General features: G+C 35.6%; 2 protein-coding genes across 2 annotated transcripts; both read right to left on the bottom strand.

Annotated features, from left to right (window-relative positions):
- Positions 1-3,059: 3,059 nt before the first annotated feature.
- LOC124829126 (senescence-specific cysteine protease SAG39-like) lies at positions 3,060-4,185 on the bottom strand. The gene is made up of 2 exons (XM_047302590.2): positions 3,750-4,185; positions 3,060-3,646 (listed from the first exon to the last, which is right to left on the bottom strand). Exons 1-2 carry the CDS (start codon positions 4,183-4,185, stop codon positions 3,060-3,062), a joined length of 1,023 nt encoding a protein of 340 aa, XP_047158546.2.
- A 7,245-nt stretch (positions 4,186-11,430) lies between these two features.
- Positions 11,431-13,290, bottom strand: LOC148196986 (senescence-specific cysteine protease SAG39-like). Its single transcript, XM_088093080.1, has 2 exons — positions 12,861-13,290; positions 11,431-12,014 (listed from the first exon to the last, which is right to left on the bottom strand). Exons 1-2 carry the CDS (start codon positions 13,288-13,290, stop codon positions 11,431-11,433), a joined length of 1,014 nt encoding a protein of 337 aa, XP_087949206.1.
- Between the last annotated feature and the right edge of the window lie 12,899 nt (positions 13,291-26,189).

Here is a 26,189-nt window from a genome sequence, read left to right as displayed (position 1 = left end):
TTTTCTTGCCCCTTCCAAAACTTCTTATCAGACTCATGTTGATATGGTCAAAATCATTTGATTCATGAATTTCTTGGGGATCAATGAATCCATAAGCAGGAAAGTCTCTGAAGCGAATGCATCAAATATTTCAACCCCGTCAACCCACAAAACCTTCAAGTCTTCAACTAGTGGGCTTAGATAAACATCTATGTCATTTCCAGGCTGCTTTGGACCAGATATCATCATAGATAACATCATGTACTTCCTCTTCATGCACAATGCAGGAGATAAGTTGTAAATTATCAATATAACTGGCCAACAACTGTGATTGGTACTCAGATTACCAAATGGGTTCATTCCATCAGTGGCTAAACCAAGCCTAAGATTTCTACACTCTTTACCAAATTCGGGGAATTGTCGATCAATATTTTTCCATTGCTTTGAATCAGCTGGATGACGAAGCAGCCCGTCAATTTTTCTCTCATCTGCATGCCATCTAAGATTTTTAGCATCTTTGGGATTCGCAAACAAACGCTTAAGTCTGGGCACTATTGGAAGGTACCAAACTACTTTCAAAGCAGATCCATTTTTTTCTATCTGACCATTATCTTCACTATTGTTTTTTGACTTGTATCGTGATAAGCCACATTTTGGACACTTTGTCAAAAATTCAAACTCTTTCCTATACAAAATGCAGTCATTGGGACAAGCATGTATCCTTTTATACTCCATACCCATTGGACAAAGAATTTTCTTCGCATCATAATTACGAGTGGGCAGTGTATTTCCATCTGGCAACATTTCATTCAACAACGTCAACAGTTCTGTAAAACTCTTATCAGTCCATCCATTGCTCGCCTTCAAATTCATGAGCCTTAACACCGCTGACAAACGTGTGAACTTAGTTGAACCGACATACAAAGGTGTTTCTGCATCAGTCGACATCGTCTCATACACATGAGCTTTGGCAAAATTTTCTGCTCCAACATCGCGGATCATGTCCTCCAATTTGTCTTCATCCGGTCGATCTTCTTCCATGGTGGAATCAGTAACATTTACACTTTGAGAGTCAGTGGGAAAATCCATTTCTTCGCCGTGCCAGATCCATGTTGTATAGCATCTTAGAAAACCATCACATATAAGATGTTCTCTAATTTGAGTTGCGTTCAACTTTCTCCCATTCAAACAGTTCACACAAGGACATCTAAACTTCACTTCATCATCAGTTCTCCCCTCATTACGTTGCGCAAATTGTATAAATTCCTCTACACCTCTCTCGTACTCAGCACTAATACGTGGTAAATTAATCCAATTTCGATCCATATTCCTAAATATTACATAAAAAGATAAGCTACTAAAAATCAAACTTCCAATTACATACAAGAACTACAACACACATTACCAAAACTATAGCAAAAACCATACCATACATTACCAAAACTATAACAATTTCATGCATTATCAAAATTAAAGCAAAAATTATACCATACATTACCAAAACTATAGAAACTTCATACATTACCAAAACTATAGCATTATGCAAAAACTAATGAAGAAATCACGTTAAAGATGCAAAAGGGCATAAATACCTGGAAGAGGAACGGCGAAAACGCTTGGTGCAACAAAAACCAAAACGCAGCAGAGATGGAATGTCTCGTTTTCAAACGATTTTGATCGGCTGAAATGTTTCAAACGCGTCACAAATGAGAAAGGAAACAATAATTTTGAGATTAAACGGTGCAGAAACGCGTACCTGAGATGACTCGGAGGAAGAAGAAAACGCGTTCCAGAGAGCTTGCGCGAAGACGACGACACTGTTCCAAGTTTTGTTTTTTAACTCTGAACGGGGGAATCTACCGCGGTTCCCTACTTAACCGCGGTATAATAGGGGTATATGCCGCGGTTTAACCCCCAACCGCGGCATATACTGATTAAAAAAATTATCCTAAATGGCATTTTTGAAATTATTTTCAAACTATATGCCGCGGTTCAGCGGGCAACCGCGGCATATACCTCGAAATATTTCAAATTAATATTAAATTAATTTCAGATGGGAGAATATGCCGCGGTTGCTCGTAGAACCGCGGCATATACCCCTGTAACGTGCTCAACACAACTGCCCCCCAACTGCCTTCTGGGGAATTTCAGAAGTTACAGGGGGTATATGTCGCGGTTCTCTGGGCAACCGCGGCATATACCCCCTGTAACTTCTGAAATTCTCTGACTGGCAGAGAAGTTGAGACGTTACAGGGGTATATGCCGCGGTTCCCCAGAGAACCGCGGCATATACCCCCTGTAACTTTTCGAATTCTCTGACCCAGTCAGCACCTGCAATAAATTGGCAGGGTATATGCCGCGGTTGTGCAGAGAACCGTGGCATATACTCTGTTATTTAATTTTTTATTCATACGTGGCGTCAAAGGCAATGGTTGACTGGGGTATATGCCGCGGTTCCCAGTAGAACCGCGGCATATATGTTCGTTTTATTTACAAAACTGCCACCGCGCACCATTATGCTGCGGTTTTCGTTGAACCGTGGCATAATATGCGCTGTAAAAACCCGATTTTTTACTAGTGCTTCCTTCGTGCAGTTTCCTTTCATGGACATTCATCTTCCTAAGGCACATTCAACTCTTCCTTTCATTATAATTTTTTCTATTTTTCTGTTTATATTTATTAAATATGAATGTCATGTATAACTGTTTTTAATTTATAGTAAGTAACGTTGGCCAAACAATAAATTAAATAAATTTTAATATATGTTAGAAGAGGTTAAGACGAATTTATTGGATTGAAACGAGATACATTAATATATAATTTTAGAATATATATCAATGACAAAAATAACTGACTTTTTGTTTAGTTTTATTGTGTCTGGATTCCTAATATCCCAATTCTTAAAATCACGAGTACAACTTTTACAAATTCAATGTTTGACTAGGAAAATCACAAATTACAAACACTTTATCTTGCATTGAACTACACTTACAATACATCAATTTCAAACTAAATATTTAAATTTAAAAGCATTATCAAGAGGAAAATCAAACAAATGTCAAACAATATTACATAGTAAATCAAGCAATTGGGTATGAAGCATCCATGGCAATGCCGCAAAGGCCTTCTTTAGCATCTATGCCTCGTTCCATTCTTATGTATCCTTGTTCACCCCATTCTGTGCCCCATGAATTCTTTACTATCCAAAACTCAGTACCATTATCGGTGATACCATAGCCAACTGCAGTAACACCATGGTCTAGTTCAGTTCCACATTCTCCAGTGAAAACCCCAGTTTTGTAAAATTGGAAAGCAGATCCTCCAGCATCAATGCTAACTGACACTGGTTGGTTTGCAACAGCTTTCTGCAGTGCGTCCTCACTATTTGCAGGTACCGTTTCATACCCTTTTATTTGAGCTTCAGGAGAAGCCTCTTTCGTTGTGTCACAAGTTCCCTTAACTCCAGTGTAGGGGTAGTTAGCCTCACTGGTGATTCCACCATTTTTTATAATGAATTCGAAACCATCTTCCATGAGACCTCCATCACATCCTTGATCCACACTGTCACAATCCACTAACTCTTGCTCTGAGAGAGACACTAACTTACCTGTAGTTATCTGGTAGATACCTTCTGTTGCAGCAACTGTTGAAAATGCCCAGCAGCTACCTGGTTTTGAAACAAAATTTTTGTTAATGTCATGCAATTGTTAAAAGGTTATGTAACAAATTATAAGGGTCACTTATATTGTAGGGTTTGGTTTGTGCTATACCACATTGGCCTTGGTCCTTGACTTGAGTAACAGCTCCATTTTGCCTCCAATCCACTGCAGTAGGAATAGGAGTAACGTTTTCATACTTGAACGATGTTTGTGCTGTTTCTTTCAACTTATGAGATCCCTTGTATCCAGTGTGGGAAGCAATGAATTCTTCGTTGGTTTGGTCAGCTAGGTGATTGATGCCAAGCTTGTAAGGTTTGTTGCCAGCAGCATTGAAGGATTCAATGAATTGAACATTGTCCTTGAATATGAGGAAACGTTTTTGCTTCTCTGCAGCATTCTTATATGTTTTACCATATTTTTTCATCCACTGCTCATGTCTTTGGGCCATGGATCCCTCATTGATGTTGCGGGACATTACTTGGGAAGTGAAAATTGAGAGAAGGAGAAGTAGAGCCAAAACGTGCTGGTTTTTCCCCATGGAAGTCATGTTTTTGTAACAAGATTGATCGTATGTAGAAGTTGTGTTTGAAAAACTGATATGCTCTGAAGGTAATGTTTCAAATGGTATATATACAAGTGCTGTCTCTTAAAGAAAAATGTTTATATCAGAATCTGAATGAAGTTGTTTTCTAATGGATGAACCTTATCATGTATGTCACCTTCTTGTAGCATTTAGATCTCTTCTGCGTTAGAAAACAAAAGAGCGCAAACACAGCATCGGATTTTTGTTCCAATATATATTAGAGATAACAAAATTGATGTTTGAGCATCTATTTAGAAAACTTTTATTAATAACAAAACAGAAAAAAATCAGAAAAAGGAATATATTAAATTTTTAAATATGATTTAGTACGTACGTATTGAATAGAGCGAGATATCTTGCCTCAACATGAGAAATCAAATAAGTTAGTAAATTTTGTATTTTAGTGCAGATGCCACATTTTGTACTATTTGACTACAAGAATTGTGTTGTATTTGATGAATAAAAAACCTTTATGAACTTAGCATATTAGATACCACTTGATGAACTCTTGGGCTGCTGCCAGTGTGACGCAAGCAAATATATATTTTTTCTAACTTCCTAATTCAATTAGATGCCACATATTGTTTCGCATATGTAAGTTGTTTCAATGTATAGTATTAACTGATAATATGTACCTAAAAAATCTACATTCTGAATTAGTTTTATTTTTATAATTGGAATAAAAGGTAATTCTCTAATATTTTGGGAGTTCTCATGACCTGGAAAACAAAAATTTCCAATCCCCAGTCAAATAATTTAAATTTAAAAAATTGATTTCAAAACGTAAATAAATACTAGACATTATTGTATGAACTATGAAGTAATTTAAATTATCTAATAATTCTAAGTAAAAGAGAGATAAAAAGTACTAGATGTTTGTCAGTGCCTAACTTCTAGACATTTGATTCTTCGTCTGCATTTTTATATCTTTAATTATTCCAATAATGATATTTTTTTTCTACTTAAAAATGAATTATGAATATTACGTAAAAGGATTTATAACATGTTAAAGTAATAAAATTATCTTATCTTGTTCCCATAATTTCTAATGTTGTCAACACCGAATTACATCCAATGTATCACATTCATAGTTATCCAATTGTTCACTACTCTAAAATAAAGTACTCTATAAATATTTGTTTAAAATAATTATTGAAAAAGGTTGTAGTAACCCTTGTTTCCTTTTTGTTTGATATTTGTGTTGTGGACAAATGAGGCATCAGTATAGAAACCTGGCCAATAGAATGTTCCAAAATAGCTGCCATAAAAAAGCGAGGTCAAACGTGTGACACAAGAAAGCCTCGGTCTAACCAACTATAACACACTAATTAATTATATACTGTAGACTGGTTAAGCCCACTCTAATGCCTCGATAACAATTTTTAAAATAAAAAATGAGCTTTTAATGTTTGTTAAATAATATATGATCATAAAGTGAAAATTTAATTAAAAAACAATATTTAAAACATAGTCATCGTTTTTTATTAAAAAAAATTAGAGTGGACCAGATCCATTCTACAATGACAATGGGTTAAACCCACGCTAATTAATTAATTTTTAATTAAAACTAAAAATTTGCTTCCATGTAAATGATGTTAAGGAATAATTAATTTAAAAATGATTTAAATACTAATTAGTTTCCTATTTTGGTCTAGTTTATTTAATTTGGTCGTTATTTTGTTATAGTATTTAATCAAGTCTTCTTTTTTATTAATTTTATTTAATTTAATTTTTTTCTCTAACATCATGTAATGAGTATAGCTGCAAAGGAAATCAGAAAAGGAAACAGGGACCAAAACACGTGACAAATGCAAGGGAATAAGGCGTAGTACTCAACCCAAGTTGGTTGATTTCGTGTGGTCTCATTGTGATCACTACGAATTTTCTGGATGACATCGGCAACGTCATCAACTGGATCTTCAATGGGTCTAAATGCAAAGATGTTGTCTCAAGTATATCAAGAGAATCGTCATCATCATGTCTATACATGTTTTTTCCTTCTAAAACCACTGACCATTTTTTATTCGCTGGATCATTTATGTAAAATATTTGTCTTGCTTGACTAGCCATGATAAATGGTTCATGAGTGTGATTCATCTTGTTCAAGTCTACCAATGTGAAACCAAAGTCATCTGTCATGACACCAGAATTTATATCAACCCATTTACACTTGAAAACTGGGACTCTAAAAGTGAGCTAATCAACTTCCCATATTTCTTGTATTATTCCAAAATAACTCATGGATGTTGTGATTGGATTTTTGTCTTTAGAACTAGCAAAGTGGACAGTCTCAGCTTGAAGTGTGACGCCACTATTTTGAACTCTACTTTTGTCATCTTCTACCTTTGTCTGAAAAGAAATATTGTTTATATAGTACCCACCATATGTAATGACCTGCGTTCGTTCCACGAGATAACCTCAATAAACTTTCAGAAACATGTGGAGTCACATAAATCTTTTTCTTAAACCATTGTAAGAAGGTTTTCACATGTTCACTAAGATGCCATTTTTCACTCATTCTTGGGTTTGCTGCCTTTATTTCATTAACGTGGTCAGAAATGTAAGGAATCACATCAACAGTGTTGTTTAAGATGTACAAATGAGCTTGGTCAACTTCTTTTCTACTAACACTTTGAATTCCCACACTTCGAACACCTTTACCTTCAGATTTTCCTTCATGTCTGCTCTTGGGAAGACCCACTGGTTCACAAGATGGCATATAACTTAAACAAAATTCAACGGCTTCCTCTGCAATGTATCGCTCTATGATTGAAGCTTCTGGTCTATACTGATTCTTGACATATCCCTTTAAGATCTTCATGTATCTTTCAACTGGGTACATCCACCTTAAGAAGACCGGCCCACATATTCGAATTTCTCTGACTAGATGAACAATCAAATGTACCATGATATCAAAAAAAGAAGGTGGAAAATACATCTCCAATTGACATAGTAGTCTTATTCCTTCATTTTCCAATTCATCTAAACCTCGAGGGTCAACAACTTTCTTGCAAATGACATTAAAGAACAAACTCAGCCGTGTCAGAATACCCCTAACAGAAGGAGGTAATATGCCTCGAATAACAACAGGTAACAATTGTTGCATCAATACATGACAATCGTGGGACTTTAAACCAACTAACTTTAACTCTTGCATAGAAACAAGGTTACTAATATTTGAAGAATAACCTTGTGGAACCTTCACACTTCTTAAACAGTTAGAAAAACTTTGTTTTTCTTTTCTAGAAAGTGTGTGACAGGCTAGGGGCAGATAAGTGCGTCTTCCTATTATCTGTGGATGTAACTCAGATCGGATTCCCATGTCAGCCAAATCTTCTCGTGCTTTTATTCCGTCTTTGTTCTTCCCTTTGATGTTTAATAAAGTTCCGATGACACTTTCACAAACATTTTTTTCAACGTGCATCACATCAATACAATGTCTAACATCAAGTTGACACCAATATGGAAGCTTAAAAAATATTGACCGTTTCTTCCAAATGTTTTTTGCAAGGGTACTTTTATGATGTTTTTCGAACACAATGTCAATGTTTTTGACTTCGTTGTACACCTCTTCACCATTCCGGGGTCTGCACACAACCTCATCTTCAGCACTTCCATTAAATGCTTTTTTCAATCTACGATAAGGGTGATTACGAGGAAGGAATTTTCGATGTCTTGTATATACTGTCTTCTGTCCATGCTTCAATTGAAGGTAACTAGTGTTTTCTTCACATGTGGGACATGCAAAATGACCTTTAACACTATAACCGCTCAAGTTTCCATACGCTGGGAAATCATTTATAGTGCAAAACAACATTGCACGCAAACGGAACTGTTCCTGAACATGTGAATCAAACACGTCGACCCCTTCTTCCCACAACAATTTCAAATCATCAATTAAAGGTTTTAAGTAAACATCAATGTCATTTTCAGGTTGTCTAGGACCCGATATCATCATGGACAACATCACATATTTTCTCTTCATGTAGAACATAGGAGAAAGATTGTAAATCATCAACATAACTGGCCATGAACTGTGTTTGCTACTTAAGTTTCCATAAGGATTCATACCATCAGTTGCAAGTGCAAGTCTTAAGTTTCTTGGATCTGCACCAAACTCTGGAAATTTTTCATCAATCTTTTTCCATTGGGGTGAATCAACAGGGTGTCGAAGAAGATTATCGCACTTTCTTTCGTCAAAGTGCCATTTAAGGTTCTTTACATCTTCTTTAACAGAAAACATACGTTTGAACCAGGTATTATAGGCAAATACCACATCACCTTAGCAGGTGCACCATCATTACCTTCATCAACAGTGTTTCTGTCAGATTTCTTTTTAAAACGGGATAAACCACATGTTGGACAATACTTTAGCGAAGCAAACTCCTTTGTGTACAAAACACAATCATTAGGACAAGCATGTATCTTTTGATATTCAAGACCCATTGGACATAAAAAAAATTTTGCCTTGTAATTACGAATAGGTAGAGTATTATTTTCTGGAAACATTTCCTTTAACAACTCCAACAACTCGGTGAAACTTTTATCGGTCCATCCATTCCTTGCTTTTAAACTAAACAACTTTAAAGTTGCAGACAAACGTGTAAAGTTTAAGCATCCGGGGAACAACAGTTGCTCTGAATCATTTATAAGAGAATCATACAAATTAGCTCTTCCAAAATTATCTTCACCGACATCATGTATCATGTCCTCTAAATGATCACTCATCCATTCTTCCACATAATCCGTTCCTCGTGACGTGGTAGGCTGGTCCAATACTTCTCCATGCCAAGTCCAAACGGTATAAGTCCTCATGATGCCGAACATGAATAGATGGTCACGCACATTGCCTAAGTCTTGCCGTATTTGATTAAGACAACGCACACAAGGACAAAAATATGTCCCGTTCACAGACTTAGCATTTTGTTGAACGTATTGCAAGAACTTCGAAACACCCTTATCATATTCTTAACTGATGCGACGTTCATTCATCCAGCTTCGATCCATTCTATGTTCGTAAAATCATCAGTTTAAGTTTTTAACTCTCACAAGGTTAGGTCCTACCCATTCAAAAAAATTAATTTTCATAATTTGCTAAGACACGTGCAAAGAAGTCTACATCATAAATTTGATAAAATTTTGGCAGCATTTCGCATTGGTCTCCGAAATACACGAAATGAGAGTAGTCAACGATGACCACAATCAAATATGCATTCGGAGAACAACACAAATACTGAACCGAAAGTTTATCAATCTTATCCATAGACTCCAACTTACATGTTATTGCAAATTATGAAAATTAATTTTCTCAAACTGTCCAATCGGACAATTCAAAATTTAACACAAACGATTAAAAGATTAATCGTTTGTGTTAAATTTCAAACGGTAACTAAGGGTCACTCAATGATTTGATACTTATAATCTAACATGAAAATTATAATAACACAACTAATACATGCATATTCAAAAGCCAATAACACATGCAGACCTTAAAGTCAACAACATGCATACACAAAACCCAATAACATGCGTACAAAAAAATTATCAACGAAGAAGCTAACCTAAAGAGCAGATTCCAAATGAAATGGAGGGAAATGGAGGAGTGCACGACCTAAAACGTAGGCCAAAAACAATCAAAAACGCCGCCCAAGAACACGCAAGAAACTGCACCAAAACACACCGAAAACGATTTTTAATCGGTCCAAATGAAAGATATTTCATCACAGAACAATTTAATCAAATTAAAAGTAAATTTAAACGGTCCAAAACAGAGAAAAACCAACCTGGAAATGCAATGCTGTAGAATGAAATTGCGGGGAAGACGATGAATAGCGAGCGTAACTCCTCGCGGGTTCGCGTTTTAGTATAAATGCCACTAGACGTCCGTTACTGGAAGGCCCCGACGTCTATAATATTATAGACGTCGGGGAAGTAACTAATATGACGTGTTTTGGATTTAAATATTGATATTTGCGGGGGGTTCTAAACGTTCGTTAGAGGGGCCCCGACGTCCATAATATTATAGACGTCCGGCCCCCCCACAACGGACGTTTAAGAGGCTAAACACCATTAACTCTTTAACTATCTTGTCAGCAACTTAGATGTCCGTTCTGGAGGGGGTCGGACGTCTATAATATTATAGACGTCGGGCCCCTCTAACGGACGTTTAAAAGGCTGAAGCAATCAACTCTTCAACTTCCCTGTCAGCCGCTTAAACGTCCGTTCTGGAGGGGGCCGGATGTCTATAATATTATAGATGTCGGGGCCCCAGTACGGACGTTTAAGAGGCTGAACACCATTAACTCTTCAACTACCCTGTCAGCAACTTAGAGGTCCTTTCTGGAGGGTGCCGGACGTCTATAATATTATAGACGTCGGGCCCCTCCAACGGACGTTTAATTGATAGATTGAAGAGTTAACTTTATCAGCCTCTTAAACGTCCGTTGGTGGGGCCCCGACGTCTATAATATTATAGACGTCCGGCCCCCCCAGAACGGACGTTTAAGCGGCTGCCAGGGAAGTTGAAGACTTCATTGCTTCAGCCTTTTAAACGTCCATTAGAGGGGTCCCGACGTCTATAATATTATAGACTTCCGGCCCCCTCCAGAACGGACGTCTACAGTCCCACTTATTTACGGATATGTCACCGGTCAATTATTTACGTTGATGTTTTTGTGGACGAACGTCTATTGGATGACGTTAAAGGCCAATTATGCACTAGTGATAGATGTTTGTTGCTTAACCAAGAGACGTCAAAAAGACAATTAATATTTGTTTCTTTAAGCAACATATGTCTAATGGGTCTTTTAAAATATGTTCTCACTAAATTTTTTATAAATTTGATGTTGTTTGAGCAAGAAACGTCAAAAAGACAATTAAGTTTGTTTCTCTTATCAACCAACGTCTGTTGGTAATAAAAAACCAAAATATTGAGATAAAATTAGTAATTAACGAGAAGTGATTGATCATATTGAATTGATTGATAGTCTGAAGCAATAAAAAATTTTAGGGGTAAAGTATTTATTGCATATTTTATTATACTAAAATTAGAAGTTTACTTCTGAATGGATACAGTGACGAAGAAGTGTATGTGAAGCAGTCACAACAGCAACCTTATTTTGGGAATACAAACAACAGTTGCACTCTGAAAGACTTCGAAACTAAAAAAACCAGCATGTGAAAGACATCGTGCATATACAAGTGAACTAATCAAGCCGATGGATAAGAAGAATCCATGGCAATTCCACATAAACCTTCTTTTGCAGGTACACCTCGTTGCATCTTTATGTATCCATTGTCACCCCAATCTGTGCTCCATGAATTCTTCAGTAGCCAATAGTCAGTGCCATTTTCTGTGCCATAACCCACTGCAGTAACAGCATGGTCTAGATCAGTTCCACATTTTCCAGTGTAAACCCCTCTAGCATAGAGCATGAAATCTTTATTGTTTGCATCAAGGCAAACTGACACTGGTTGGTTAGCCACAGCTACCATCAGTGCACTCTCATTGTTGGGAGGAACGTTCTCATACCCCTTGATTTGAACCACTGGTCTTGCTGCAACCTCACATTTCCCATCAACTGCCTTGTAGGGATAGTTAGCCTCAGTGGTGATTCCACCGTTGTTTTTTACGAATTCAAATGCATCTTCCACGTAACCCCCTTCACACCCTTGGTCTTCACCTTTTGTGTCACAAGACACTAGCTCTTGCTCTGAAAGTGACACCAGATTACCTGTGGTCATTTGGTGGATACCCTCAATAGCACCCACAGCTGAAAATGCCCAGCAGCTCCCTGTTTTTTCAAACAAAAATTAGTTTCAACGTTCATTCAAATCCTTTCAGAACAATCACATTGACCCACATTGAAAATACGGCTAACAATCATTTTAGTATCTGAGATATAAAATTTATTTCATTATTCATGCAGACTGAGCATATTCAAAATGGCTCCTGTAACCTTATAAAAATATTACTTTTTATTTGAAAAATGGATCTTGTAAAGAAAAAATAAACACTTGATATGCACTTAAACTGGGAATGAAAGCAATAAATTTATAAGATATATGAAGTGATAAGAAAAGATAAGAGTGTTTAATAGATGTATATGGAATGAAAGTGTATCTCTATAATCTTTTTATTTTTTACATTTTGAAGTACAGTGAATAACAAATTATACTTTTAAAAACAATTTTTTAAATTTTACTAGTTTTTTATGATTCATTAAAGTGATTATTGAGTCTCCTTTAAATAATCAAAGATACAAATGTATATTCATCCTTCAAAATAATAACCATGATTTAATGTAATTTTAGTAATTAAAAATTTGGAATGTTTTGTTTAATTAAATTAGTCTTTCTCTAAATTTTATATCTGTTCATTTCTTCCGAATTATATGGGGGTGACTATATGAACCTATTAATATATACCCCGTCTTGTTTTATCTGTTTATATTTTTATGTTTTCAATTCACGTCTCTAGAAAATAACTGATTACATAAATTTTCACAAAAAAAAAAATAGTTTTATGCTGAAATATGGTATTAAAGAAAGAACAAGAAGTAATTAAAAAGTTGATAACATTAATAGTAAATTTGAGCAAAAATAAATGAAGTATGATTGTATGATCTCGTTTATCTTACCACAGTCACCTTGGTCTTTGACTGGAGTAACAGCTCCTTCTGTCCTCCAGTCTACAGCTTGAGGAACAGCAGTCACGTGTTCATACTTAAACGGTGTTGTGCTAAATTCACGAGGGCTCTTCAGTCCCTTACGCAAAGCCTTGAATTCCTCAAGTGTGAGGTCAGCAAAGTGATTAACACCGAGCTGGTAGGGTTTGTTCCCAGCAGCATTGGATGATTCAATGAACTCCACATTCTCCTTGAATATCTGGAAACGTTTTTCCTTCTCTGCAGCATCCTCGTACAGTCTGCCATATCGTACCATCCATTGTTCATGTCCTTCTCTCAAGGATGTTTCATGCAGTTTGCGGGACATCACTTGGGAAATCCCAAGTTGAAGGAGGAGGATAGTGGCAAGCATGTTCTGTTTTCTTTGGCTGGTGAAAGCCATTGTTTGGTTAGTGAGTTTTTGCAGTGAGATTGTAAAGAGGAATGTGAATTGGTTTGCATTGAAGGGAATTGTTGTGGTGGTTTATGTAGAGATTCTTGCTTGCTTCAGCTTCTGCCTTGGGCAATTGTTATTTGTTTGTTTTATTTTAGATGGTGGTCTTTCTGGGGAAAATTTTCTATCAGCACTTCTATAAACAAAATAAAGAAAAAGGATTTTTTTTTTATAAATTAAAATTAGTTTGTATGTGAATTATAAGTTAGATTAAAAAATCATATGAAATAACTTATAAAACATAGTTCATTAATTTTAATTTTAGAACGGTACTTTTACTTTTACTTCTTTTCAAAATCTACTTCTAATATTTTTATCTTCAACCTAGTGTGATTTTTGTTTTAAATATATTTTGTAGACAGTTTAGATAGCAACCCAATTTAAATTTGCAAGAAAATCCTTAGTTTGATTTGTAAAGAATACATTTTTGAAGTAAAACAAAGAATTTAACATAAATTTTAAAGTAAAATTAAGTTATTTCCATGACAAGAAATTATGTGAACATCAGGTCTTAATTTACATATTTTATTTTATCACATATTTTTAATATTTTAATGTAATATAAAACTTTTATTTTAGTAATTATGTTTAATTCATTGGATGAAAGTTATAGCTATGATAAAAAAATGAACTTTTTATTTTTATAATATTTTATTTTAAATTTTAAATATTATAACGAGAAAATCGTATAGAAGGTTATATTTTAAATTTATGATCTATCGTTTGAGAATGGAAATTCCAATTAATTAATTGAAACTTATAAAATTTATCTTACAAGTTCTAGAGACAATCCTTGAAATCACCCAAACAAAAAACAAACAATATACAATATCAGGAATGTGTTGTATTTTGACTTTATATCCTTTTCCTAGTGCACAGTGGTCAAAGGTCTGAATTTTCAATGATTCATGCACAAGAAAATTTTCAGTGATTCGTATGCTACATATGTAAGAAATAAGATTATAGTAACCATGCATAGTCATCTTGTGTCTACTATGTCTTTTATCTTGTGTGAACAACAATACTATATCTTCACGTAATAATCAAGCATATATATGAGTCAAGCCTTGGGAAATATGTTTGAATATCCCATTATGCCAAAAGAAATGGTTGGCGAGATCTTCTATATCCATAATCAATGCTATATATCCAACAATTACAACTTTATATTTCAAAGAATTTTAATTTATTATAACTTAGTTAATTTTTAATTAACATTTAAATTAGTATAATTTTAATTAAGTTACTGTTAAAAAAATGTTTTATTGTATTTAAAATATCTTTTTATTTTATCTAAACTCTTTCATTTGACTTATGTCATTACTAGGATGACATGATTGTTATTCCTATCTTTGAACTTATAATTCATTTATCAACTCGCTATTTTTTCTCTAACTTGTCAGTCAATAAATTTATATCTTCTTCAACAACCATTTGATGATTTGATGAGCGAGATGGAAAAAATTGAAAAAGGAATACATAAATTGATTTACAAGTTAAAAATATAAAATTAAACAATGAAATATTTAGATGAAAATAAAAAATATTTAAATAATAAATGTTCTTGTAAGGATGGGATACACTGAAGCTCGTTTTGTGTCTTGTATCTTACTTGATGTTGTTTACACTTTTTTTTTGAGTCTTTTTTCTTTATCATTTGGTCTACTCGTCAAATACTTGTCAAAGATATTTTGACGTTCAAGTCAATGTTCGGTTATATATATATAGTTGAGTACAATAAATGTAATAGGTTCAAAAATATTAAATGTCTTACATGTATATAGGCCCTTTGATGAACTTTGACCCTAACGATGGCCTAATTATAGCCAATAACCCTTTAATTCTTGTTTAGCATGTTAACCCAATTATTAGTCTTAAGACATATGTTCTTCGTAAATGTCTGACTAGATTGCTCAACTTCGAGACTCCCCTCCCAATTGCATATCTTCCGCGATATGTATACACTAGACCACCAAGTCAAAGCTTATCATCAATAGTGCGAGGTCTTTGTCATGTAATGTTTGTCTCAATGTGTTTAGGTTCAATCATTCGTGTCATTGCCCGCACTTAGTTTGGGTGAAGGTTTTACCTTTGAACACGCTTCCCACCACTTGCATGCTTGAATCCCTTTATCTAAATAATTGTGTTACCTCGAAAACGATGCATGTCAAAGTGATGTAAACCATCACGTGTTTTGAACCATTAGACTAAGATTGATCCAAAGGTTGGGGTGTGGCGACGGTTGACCTACATCCTTCCAATAAATAGGTATGAATCTCCTCCTCTTTTGGTACTTCTTCTTTAGAGTCTTTTACATGTTGCATAGTGAAGAATAAGGTCATAATGGTCATAATGGCCACAATGATTGGTGTTTCATCAACGGGGGAGCTTTTCTGTGGGGAAGTCAATGGGTATGCAAATAACACGTCCTTGTCGGTTTTGGGTTCTCATTTCGGCCAAGGGGGCTTCATTTAGCATCACACTACAAAAATTATTAATATTACCGACGAATTTTTACCGACGAATATATATTCGTCGATATATTTTAATTTTCGACGGATTTACCGACGATTTTTTTATTTTTTTACCGACGGTCCACCGTCTTCGGTAAATCCGCCGTCGTTAATGTGTATGTCACTTACTGATGGATTTACCGAAGGCTTTGGGTCATCGGTAAAAAGAGCGGGTCCCACTCTTTTTCCACTTAACGGCGTTATCGACGGATTTACCGAAGGCTTTTGGCCGTCGGTAAAAAGAGCGGGAATTTTCTCGCCCGAATTTCGCCTCCAATGCCAATATATGTGGCAAACATCACACTCTTTTCTCCTTCTCATTTCTCTCCATCTCTGTGTACAACTTCTTCCCACCGACAGTGCCACCCTCCAATGTTTGGTCACCGAAACTTCTTGCCACCACTACTCATTTCTCCTTCTAATTTTTGCTTACCGTCACGTAGTCTCATCACCGTTGCTCTTCACCATCGCAGGCTCACCACTGTTGCAACCCACCATTGTCCACTTTTCAGTCTTTCCAACAAGCTCAACTTTTCCGACGAGCTTAACTTTTCCGGCAAGCCATTGCAAAGTTGATCTGTGCGATTAGGAACATTACCGGTCCTAATAACATCTTCTTTGTCTTACAAATATGAGAATTGCAGAGAAACTCTCTATGATTCTCTATGATTTTAACTATTGAAAATAAATTGGTTGTTTGATTGTTTGGAAATGAGTTTGTTATTGGCGTGATGCTTTTTGGTGGCGGAGTTCGTGAAAACGAAAAAAAATGACACGGAGGTAGGAAGGAAGACGAAGAAGATGAACCAGATCGCGATAATTACCAACGGATTTCCCGAAGGCCACAAGCCTTCGGTAATTACCGACGGATTTACCGAAGGCCAAAAGTCTTCGGTAAAGGTTACCGACAACGGTTTTACCGACGGCATTTTGATAGTCTGTAAGCCGTCGGTAAACAAAAATTATTGACGAATTTTATACATTACCGATGAGTTACGACCGTCGGTAATATCAATTATTCTTCTAGTGTCAGTAGCAAAGGTTGCATCCTTTGGACAAAAGCATGAGTTTCATTCATGGTTCTTCAAGAGATAAGTGTTCTTGATCAAAGTCTATGTTGTTTCATGCTTTCCTTACATTGTCCATATGTGTTGTGTTGAGTGATATGTTCATTATTTTTTGTCTTTAAATCTTGGTTCAAACACATTTGATCTTGTTAAACCATCATAGTTTGTGCAGTAGGTTTTTGTGTATGATTTTTGTTATTGTCTAAGTCATTTTAATTGATTATGAATGGATTAAATTTACAGTATTTTGCATTTGTTTTTTTTAATTTTATGATCTTGATGTTCTGTATGTCATGTTTAGTTTAGAAATTCATTACTTCCTAGTTTGGCCCATTTATTTTCACTTTACAAAATATTTTGAGCCTTGTTGATTTTATGTACTTTTGTTTATTTAGAGTTAGGTTTGTATTGTGTGTTTTCCTTTTTTTTCTTATTTTTTAGGTTTACTTGTTTCTTCATGATTCTTTTCCTTGTTTTTATGATCTTTAACTTTGAAATGAGAAGCTTAAAAGTTCAAACTGAATATCATATATTAGTTGTTTTTGTTTGTGAAGTTGATACACACAAAAAGGAAATACCCCTCTAGAAAATTGAAAAAACGATAAGAAAAGCCAAAAAAATGGGAAATGAAAAAAAAGTGTGACAGTGCAAATTAATCGATTAAAATAGTAATATAATTGATTAAGACAAAAATAAAATCAGTTGAAATTGAACTTGTTCTTGGAAGTGAACCTTCACACTTATATAACCTTTCTTGGTTAAATTCGTGTCCAATGGGATCTTCGTTGAATAATTTGTTCCTTCACTTGTGGAACATTAAAAGACTAAAGACATTAATATCAATCATTCTTAGTTTGTTTTGGTTTTTTAATCCATTCTAAAACCATTATTAAGAGTTTTTATTGAGTTTTTACTTCCTTGTGTGCATTCTTTCTAGTTTGTCTTTTCTTTTGAAATTCTTTCTGTCTTATCTCATCTATATTCACTTTTATTCACTTTGAGTGTAACTTTTTAGATTGTGCTTATTGCTTTTATTCGTTTGACCTCTTGAATGAATTACATATTTGAAATATATGTTTCTCTTGGAGTTTGACTAACTTTTCAAAGTAGTATCCTAGAGGTAAGAATAAGCTCGATAGAAATTGTCTCCTTGTAAATTTAGGCAACGAAGGTCACCCAAGAGGCATTTTGGAGTGAATCTGACAAAGCAAATACTTGCAGAGTAAAGTAAAAGAGAGCATTTGAATTACAAGACAACCTTTGTTATTTTCTTTTGACTTGTATAACAAAACATTTGTGTATATTTGCTTTATTGTATTGTAATATTTTGTTCATTTTCTTCTTTGTTTTCGTATCTTAGGAAAATGTCTTTGCTACAATCACATCTCCTTGGCTAAACATTATAATAGTACACACACATTAGAAGTGAAAGTGTGCCAATCCAAGTATCACTTGCACTTTCACATAGGACTCGCTTAACTTGGTGAATTGTTTTCACTTTTCTTTCTACCTTGCTTTTATTATTTTAATTCTTGTTTTTTGTCTTTGTAATTTATAGGGTGTTTCCTTTGTTTTCAAGTAGATAAATCTTTCTTTGGTTTCTAGGAACACTCTACTCAAACTATTAGGAAAATTGTTTTGGAATATTTTTACTTATAAACTTTTGTAATAATAATCTAAGGATACTTTGTCTACGAAAGATTTAGTTTCTAAGCTTGTTATGACTCACCAGTCCTTCCTATGAGCTACTTGGAAACTTTCACCACTTGTCTCTTTTTTAAAATCCTCCACCAAAAAGAAAAATCTTTTGAGAAAATCTTTGTCATTCATAGTTGTAAAATTTTGAAAACCTTTGTGAAAAAATTGCTTCTTCATAATAACATGAGTTATCATTCACATAAATCAAGAATGAATATTCAATTGAGTCAGCCATCATACACGAGTTGGCTTATTCTCCTTCTTCTTCATCGGACTCAGACGAGTCTAGGTCTTTCAAAATACTCATAAGAACCTTTCTTTTTGTCTCGTTTGGGAAAGACCACTTTCTTATTAGACTTCTCTAGATCTTGGTGTTCAGACTGAAAGTGTCCAAGATTTTTACACTCGTAGCACACAATTGGCCCTTCTTTGAGTTTATCCTCATGTTTGTTTCTTTGACGTGGATCAACGCTTCTACCTTTAAAAGGTGTGTTTTTCTTATTCCTTCACATAGAGTGGATCTTTTTTGGAAGTGAATGATAATTCTTCTTTTTCTTCTTCCTCCATAAAGTCATCATCAACGTTTTGACTCATGAGATAATTCTTCCACCTTGAGAATGATATTTTTCTCTTTTCTTAGAATCTCATCTTGTTGAAGCTCCAGCTCATAGATTTTAGAATGTCAACAAGCTCTTTGAAACTTAAATCATCAAGATTCTATGAAGTTCTCAATGCAGTTACCTATAGTTTCCATTGTCGACGAAGGCTGCAAAAGTTTTTTTCAATATGATCAAAATTTTCGTGACTTGCCAAAAGATTTCAATTCTCTTAGAATTGTTTGGAAGGGGCTGAACATGCTTTGAATAATTTTGTTGTCCAGCAAGGTAAATAGTTCATATTGTTTAATGAGTAGACAAATATTGTTCCTTTTGACTTCGTTTGAACCTTCGTATGTGATCACCAGCGTGACCCATATCTCCTTGATGCCTTTGTATATGTGTAGCTTTCTATACTCTTCTTTAAAAGAGCGCACATTAGAGACTTTCTAGCTATTGAATTAGAAGGTATCTTTATTTCTAGTCATCTAACCATAGGCTTCTTGTTAGGGGTTTGATAACGATTGATTTTACTGTTATCTGTGATGCAATTTTGATGCTAAATCAACTCTCTTTGACTGTGAAGCTTGCTTAAAATCTTGTTTTTAGTTTAATTTTTTGAATAAGTTAATTAAGGTTATACTTAATAAATTTTATCACTAACCCCTTCATTTTGTAGGATATTGGTATGTTTTGGAAGAAGAGCAAAAGTATCAAGGAAGTGGAACTTAAGAGGGACAGCTAAAGCACCAGAGAAGAAGGCTGAAGAAGGCATAGGACGCCTGGTTCCCCTTTTCTGGGGCCCTCAACGCAGGTAGGCTCGCATGGACGCCTGGTTTCCCTCTTCAGGGGCCCTCAGCGCTGAGGTTCGCACACATCGTCTACTTGCCCTCCTAGGGGCGTTGAGCGCCAGTCTGTTGCCCCGCAGGATGCCTAGTTGTCCTCAACCAGGGCCCTCAGTGTCATTCTTCTCGCAGTTGCGTCTGCTTGCCCTTAGTTGGGGCGCTGATCGTTGGTGACGTTGACCCATGACAAATTTTTGATCTATTGAAAGGCCTCTACACATTAGGGTTTGTATCTTTTGACAGCTAAAGCACAAAAACGGAATTTTTGATTCTTTGGAGCAAGATTGGGCATGCGGGAGCTTTCCTTTTCTCTTTCTAGGGTTTCCATCTCAATTTCATTCTTCCATTCTAAGCCAAGGTTCTCCATGATAAAGGAGAACTAAACTCATTTGTTGTTGGGGATGATGTAACCTCTAAACTTTCATGTATTTGAACATGTTTTAAATAATTTATACTTTTTTCATTGAATGTTAGTGATTTTCTCCTATTCGTAATGCTTGTCTTGTTTTGGCCATTCATGACTTGATGTTTGATTTGGTTGAGTATTGGGAAATATCTTATGAATCATGATCTAGAGGATTTCACCCAAAGGGAATATTGCCTAGGGATAGGGACATGACATTTAGTTGTCTTAAGCTTCTTTTCTTAATGTGGAATCGGTTATTAGGGATTAAAGGGATTGAGGTGTAATAATTAAGGCTAGGATTTTTACGCCGAGGGATCGGGTTCTAAGTAATTTCGTAAGTGACATTAACATTCCAATGAAGAAGATGAGTTCTAATATGCATGAAAGTGATATAGGTGAAAGCTAACCCCAACAACATCGTCATCCATATCATCTCAATATCATTCATTCATTCTTGTTTTAGCCTCAATAGATCAATTTTACATTCAAGTTATTATGTTTATTTTTACTGCAATTAAATCTCATTCAAATAAATTGTTCTCTAGTCTTAATTAGTTAAGTGATTATATACAATTGTTTAGTAACACGAGTCTCTTGGGAAACGATACTTGGTCTTACCATTTATTATTACTTGATACGATTCGGTATACTTGCCTAATCATTAACAAGTTTTTGGCACCGTTGTTTGGGACTTGTGGTCATACTATACTTTTTCTGTGATTCTTAACTTGTTTAGACTTTTTCTTTATTTTTATTGTTTTTAATTTTTGTTTATTTTTTATTTGTTTGGGCTAATCTGATGCTCTAGTGTAGTGTTCTTTAGTGTATGCAGGACAAGATTCGCGCTAGGAGCACAAATTTATCTGAACCTCTCTTTATAGGTCTGAACAATAGTAGAAGAAGAAGGAAGAAAAGGGTTTCCAAAGAACTTTTTCCCTCTCCTGAGACTCTTGAACAACCTTTCACATCAGTATCTGACCCGGAAACAAAAGATATGGCTCACAATCACAGTAATAGACGCACCCTGGCGGATTATGCAACAGTCACTAGACCTCTTCATTTTAATAGCATTGCAAGGCCGAGGGTCAATGCCGCAAGCATGGAGATAAAGCCTGCTCTTATTCACTTGGTGCAGAGTAATAAATTTAATGGCTTAGCTCACGAGAATCCATATGAGCATCTAACTACTTTCAATGAAATATGTAATACAGTGAAGATCAATGATGTGCCAGATAATGCTATCAAACTTAGCTTGTTTCCTTTCTCTTTGGGAGGCAATGCTAAGATGTGGCTTAAGTCATTTCCTGAGAATAGCTTCACTGAGTAGGTAGATGTGGTGGGTAAGTTCCTGAACAAATATTTTCCTCAGTCCAATATTAACAAAGGTAAGAAGGAAATTTCTTCTTTTCAGTAGGGCATGGACGAAACTCTAGGTCAAGCATGGGATAGATTCAAGAATCTCTTGTAGAAAAATCCTACTCATGGATTCGATGAACAAACGGTGATCATTCATTTTCTTGGAGGTTTAAAATCATAGAAGAAATTGATGTTGGATGCCTCAACTAGAGGTAACATCAAGAATAAGACTCCAGATGAAGCTTATGAGTTGATAGAGAATATGGCTACCAATGATAATGAGACGCACAAGGAAAGAGCTCAGTTGCAACAGAAAGGAGTTCTTCAGTTGCAATCTCAAGATGCTTTGTTGGCTCAAAATAAAATTATGACTCAGCAACTTGAGACTCTGATGAAGAAAATCTCTCAATTACCTAAAGAGCTGCAAAATGTCTCTTAAGCTCAACACCAACTTTGTGAGCTATGTGGTGGAGATCATATCAATGGACAATGTGCTATGCAAGCTAATACACAAGAAGAAGTCAATTTTAAGGGTAATCAGGGCCGCTGATAACAGTTGAAAATACCGTTATTTGTGATGTAATTTTAATACCAAATGCACCTTTTTCTGCTTAGAAACTTGCTTAGAATCATGTTTTTCTGTTAAGTTGTGTGAATAAGAGAGTTTAGGTTGAATTCAATGATTTTATGACTAATTCTCCTTGTTTTGATAGAAAATGAGATAATATGGAAAGCAGGGATGAAGTGCCATGGAGATGAAGCTTAGAAAGGCCTTGAAAAGCACTAGAAGGGAGGAGTGCTCGAAGCTTGGGCGCCTTTTTTGGAGGCGTGAGCGTAGGAAACCACCGCCCAGGCGCCCTTTTTAAGGCGCTTGAGCGCATGAAGCTCGAAGGTTGGGCGTCATCTAGAAGGCTTGAGCGTGGAAGACCACCGCTTACCGCCTAGGCGCTCTAAGTGGGCCGCTTGAGCGCCAGCGACATGGGCTTGGGCTTTGTTTCTGTTCTGTCTTCGCTCTATTTAAAGGACCCAAGCGTTCTATGTTTTGTATCTCTGGCTGGAGTAGCACAACAACACACTCTTCCACTCTCTAAAGGCGGATTTGGATGCGGGAGCTTTCATCCTCTACTTTTAGGGTTTTTCCATCTCATGCTTTTCCATTATTCATCTAGTTTCATCATGTCTATGGTGAACTAAACTCTATTTGTTGTTGGGGGATGATGTAACCTTATGAACTCTCATGTATTTGAATTGATTCTTAATAACCCATACTTTTTCATTAATTGTTAGAGTAATTCATCTTTGCTTATTACATGCTTTATTTAAAAACTCATTCATAGCATGATGTATGAATTGCATGAGAGCTAGGAGGTTCCTTACTATTTAGGTTCTTGCTGAATTCTCCCAAGATTATTATTTCTCAGGGATGAGGGTATCAGTCTTGGTCATCTTAAAGCTCTTGATCTTCACATTTAATTACTAGGAATTCTAGGAATTGCATGAATTGGTGATTAAGGACAGGCTTCTTCGCCGAGGGATCGGGTTTAAGTGATTTAGTGAGTGACGTTAACATTAATGCATAAAGAAGAATTCTTACATACATGAGAGGGAAATTGGTGACATCTAACCCCAACAACATACTCATCTCATATTAAACAACATCCGTTCATCACCGTGCTACTGTACTATTGATCAAATTGCATTCATATTTAATTTTGTGTCTTTGCATCTAAAACCAATGATCTCGTTTTCTTTAAGTCTTAATTAATCGAGTTATCACACGACTATCTAGTGTCGAGAGTCCTTTGGGCTATGATGTTTGGTCTTACCATTTTATATTACTTGTGCGATTCGATACACTTGTCGATTCATCCAACAACCGCTCAAGTAACTACAACCAAGTGTGGAAACCTCACCCAAGCATAGGTCAAAGGCAAGCTGGACAATTCAATAGACCACCACAACAACAATGGCAACTACAACCCTCCTTGTCTGACAGGACTATAAAGCTAGAGGAAACACTTCAACGATTCATGCAAGTGTCTATCTCCAATCATAAAGCACTGAAGCTGCCATTAGAAATTTGAAGATACAGGTTGGCCAACTGGCAAAGAAATTGGAGGATAAGTCTGAAAACAATTTTGGGGCTAATACTAAAGTTAACCCTAAGGAGGAATGTAATGCTATCATAAGTATACGTGGTGAGATGTTAGGAGAGGAGTTATTTTTTTCAGCCATTTAGGCGTTCGTTAAGAGGGGCCCCGACGTCTATAATATTATAGACGTCGGGGCCCTTCTAACGGACGCCTAAATGGCTGATAGGGTATGTGAAACGTTCAGTTGGACGTAGGGGTACCTCTAAACCGACGCCTATAAGCCCCGCGAATATGAATATTTAAATCAAAAAGACGTCATATTAGTTAGGGCCCCGACATCTATAGTATTATAGACGTCGGGCCCCCACAGCACCCGACGTCTACAACCATTTATACTTAAAAAGCGAACCCGCGAGGAGTTACGCTCACTGTTCATCGTCTTCTCCACGTTTTCTCTCTTAGACATTGCATTTCCAGGTGCGTTTCCTCTCTTTTGGACCGTTTAAATTTATTTTTACTCCGATTAAATTACTCTTTGATGAAATATCTTCCATTTGAACCGATTAAAATTCGTTTTCCTTACGTTTTGGTGCAGTTTCTGACTTGTTCTTGGACGACGCTTTTGACTCTTTTTGGCCTACGTTTTTGGGCCTGCATTACTCCATTTCCCTGCATTGCTTTTTTAATCTGCTAAAAAGGTTAGCTTCTTTGTTGATAACTTTTTTGTATGCATGTTATTGGCTTTTTGTATACATGTTATTGGCTTTTGCGTATGCATGTTTTTGACTTTTAGGTCTGCATGTGTTATTGGCTTTTGAATATGCATGTGATAGTTGTGTTATTATAATGGGCATGTTAGATTATAAGTATCAAATCATTGAGTGAAACTTAGTTTCCATTTGAAATTTAACACAAACGATCAATATTTTAATCGTTTGTATTAAATTTGAATTGTCCGATTGGACAGTTTGGGAAAATTATTTTTCATAATTTGCTATAACATGTACGTTGGAGTTTATGGATAAGATTGATAAACTTTTGGTTTAGTATTTGTGTTGCTCTCCAGATGCATATTTTTCTGAATGGGTAGGGCCTAACCTTGTGAGAGTTAAAAAACTGAAACTGATGAATGATTTTACGAACATAGTATGGATCGAAGCTAGATGAATGAACGTCGCATCAGTGAAGAATATGATAAGGGTGTTTCGGAGTTCTTGCAATATGTTGAACAAAATGCTAAGTTTGTGAACGAGACATATTTTTGTCCTTGTGTTCGTTGTGTTAATCAAATACGACAAGACTTAGGCAATCTGCATGACCATCTATTCATGTTCGGCATAATGAGAACTTATACCGTTTGGACTTGGCATGGAGAAGTACTAGACCAGCCTACCATGTCACGAGGAACGAATTATGTGGAAGAATGGATGAGTGATCATTTAGAGGACATGATACGTGATGTCGGTGAAGATACTTTTGGAAGAGCTAATTTGTATGATTCTCTTATAAATGATTCAGAGCAACCATTGTTCCCAGGATGCTCAAACTTTATACGTCTGTCTACAACTTTAAAGTTGTTTAGTTTAAAAGCAAGGAATGGTTGGACCAATAAAAGTTTCACAAATTTGTTGGAGTTGTTGAAGGAGATGCTTCCAGAAAATAATACTCTACCTATTCGTAATTACGAGGCAAAATTTTTTTTATGTCCAATGGGTCTTGAATATCAAAAAGATAGATGCTTTTCCTAATGATTGTGTTTTGTACATAAAGGAGTTTGCTTCGCTAAAGTATTGTCCAACATGTGGTTTATCCCGTTTTAAAAAGAAATCTGACAAAAACAGTACTGATGAAATGGTGCACCTGCTAAGGTGATGTGGTATTTTCCTATAATACTTAGGTTCAAACGTATGTTCTCTGTTAAAGAAGATGCAAAGAACCTTCAATGGCACTTTGACGAAAGAAAGTGCGATAATCTTCTTCGGCACCCAGCTGATTCACCACAATGGAAGAAGATTGATGAAAAATTTCCAGAATATGGTGCAGATCCAAGAAACTTAAGACTTGCACTTGCAACTGATGGTATGAATCGTTATGGGAACTTAAGTAGCAAACACAGTTCATGGCCAGTTATGTTGATGATATACAACATTTCTCCTTCGTTGTGCATGAAGAGAAAATATGTGATGTTGTCCATGATGATATCGGGTCCTAGACAACCTGGAAATGACATTGATGTTTACTTAAAACCTTTAATTGATGATTTGAAATTGTTGT

Source organism: Vigna umbellata, chromosome 6 (assembly GCF_029865625.1).
Source record: "Vigna umbellata cultivar VRB3 chromosome 6, Vumbellata_1.0, whole genome shotgun sequence".
In the NCBI taxonomy this organism is placed as follows: Eukaryota; Viridiplantae; Streptophyta; class Magnoliopsida; order Fabales; family Fabaceae; genus Vigna; species Vigna umbellata.
Note: the sequence above shows the minus strand (reverse complement) of the source record. Positions and strands in the feature narration are given on the sequence as shown.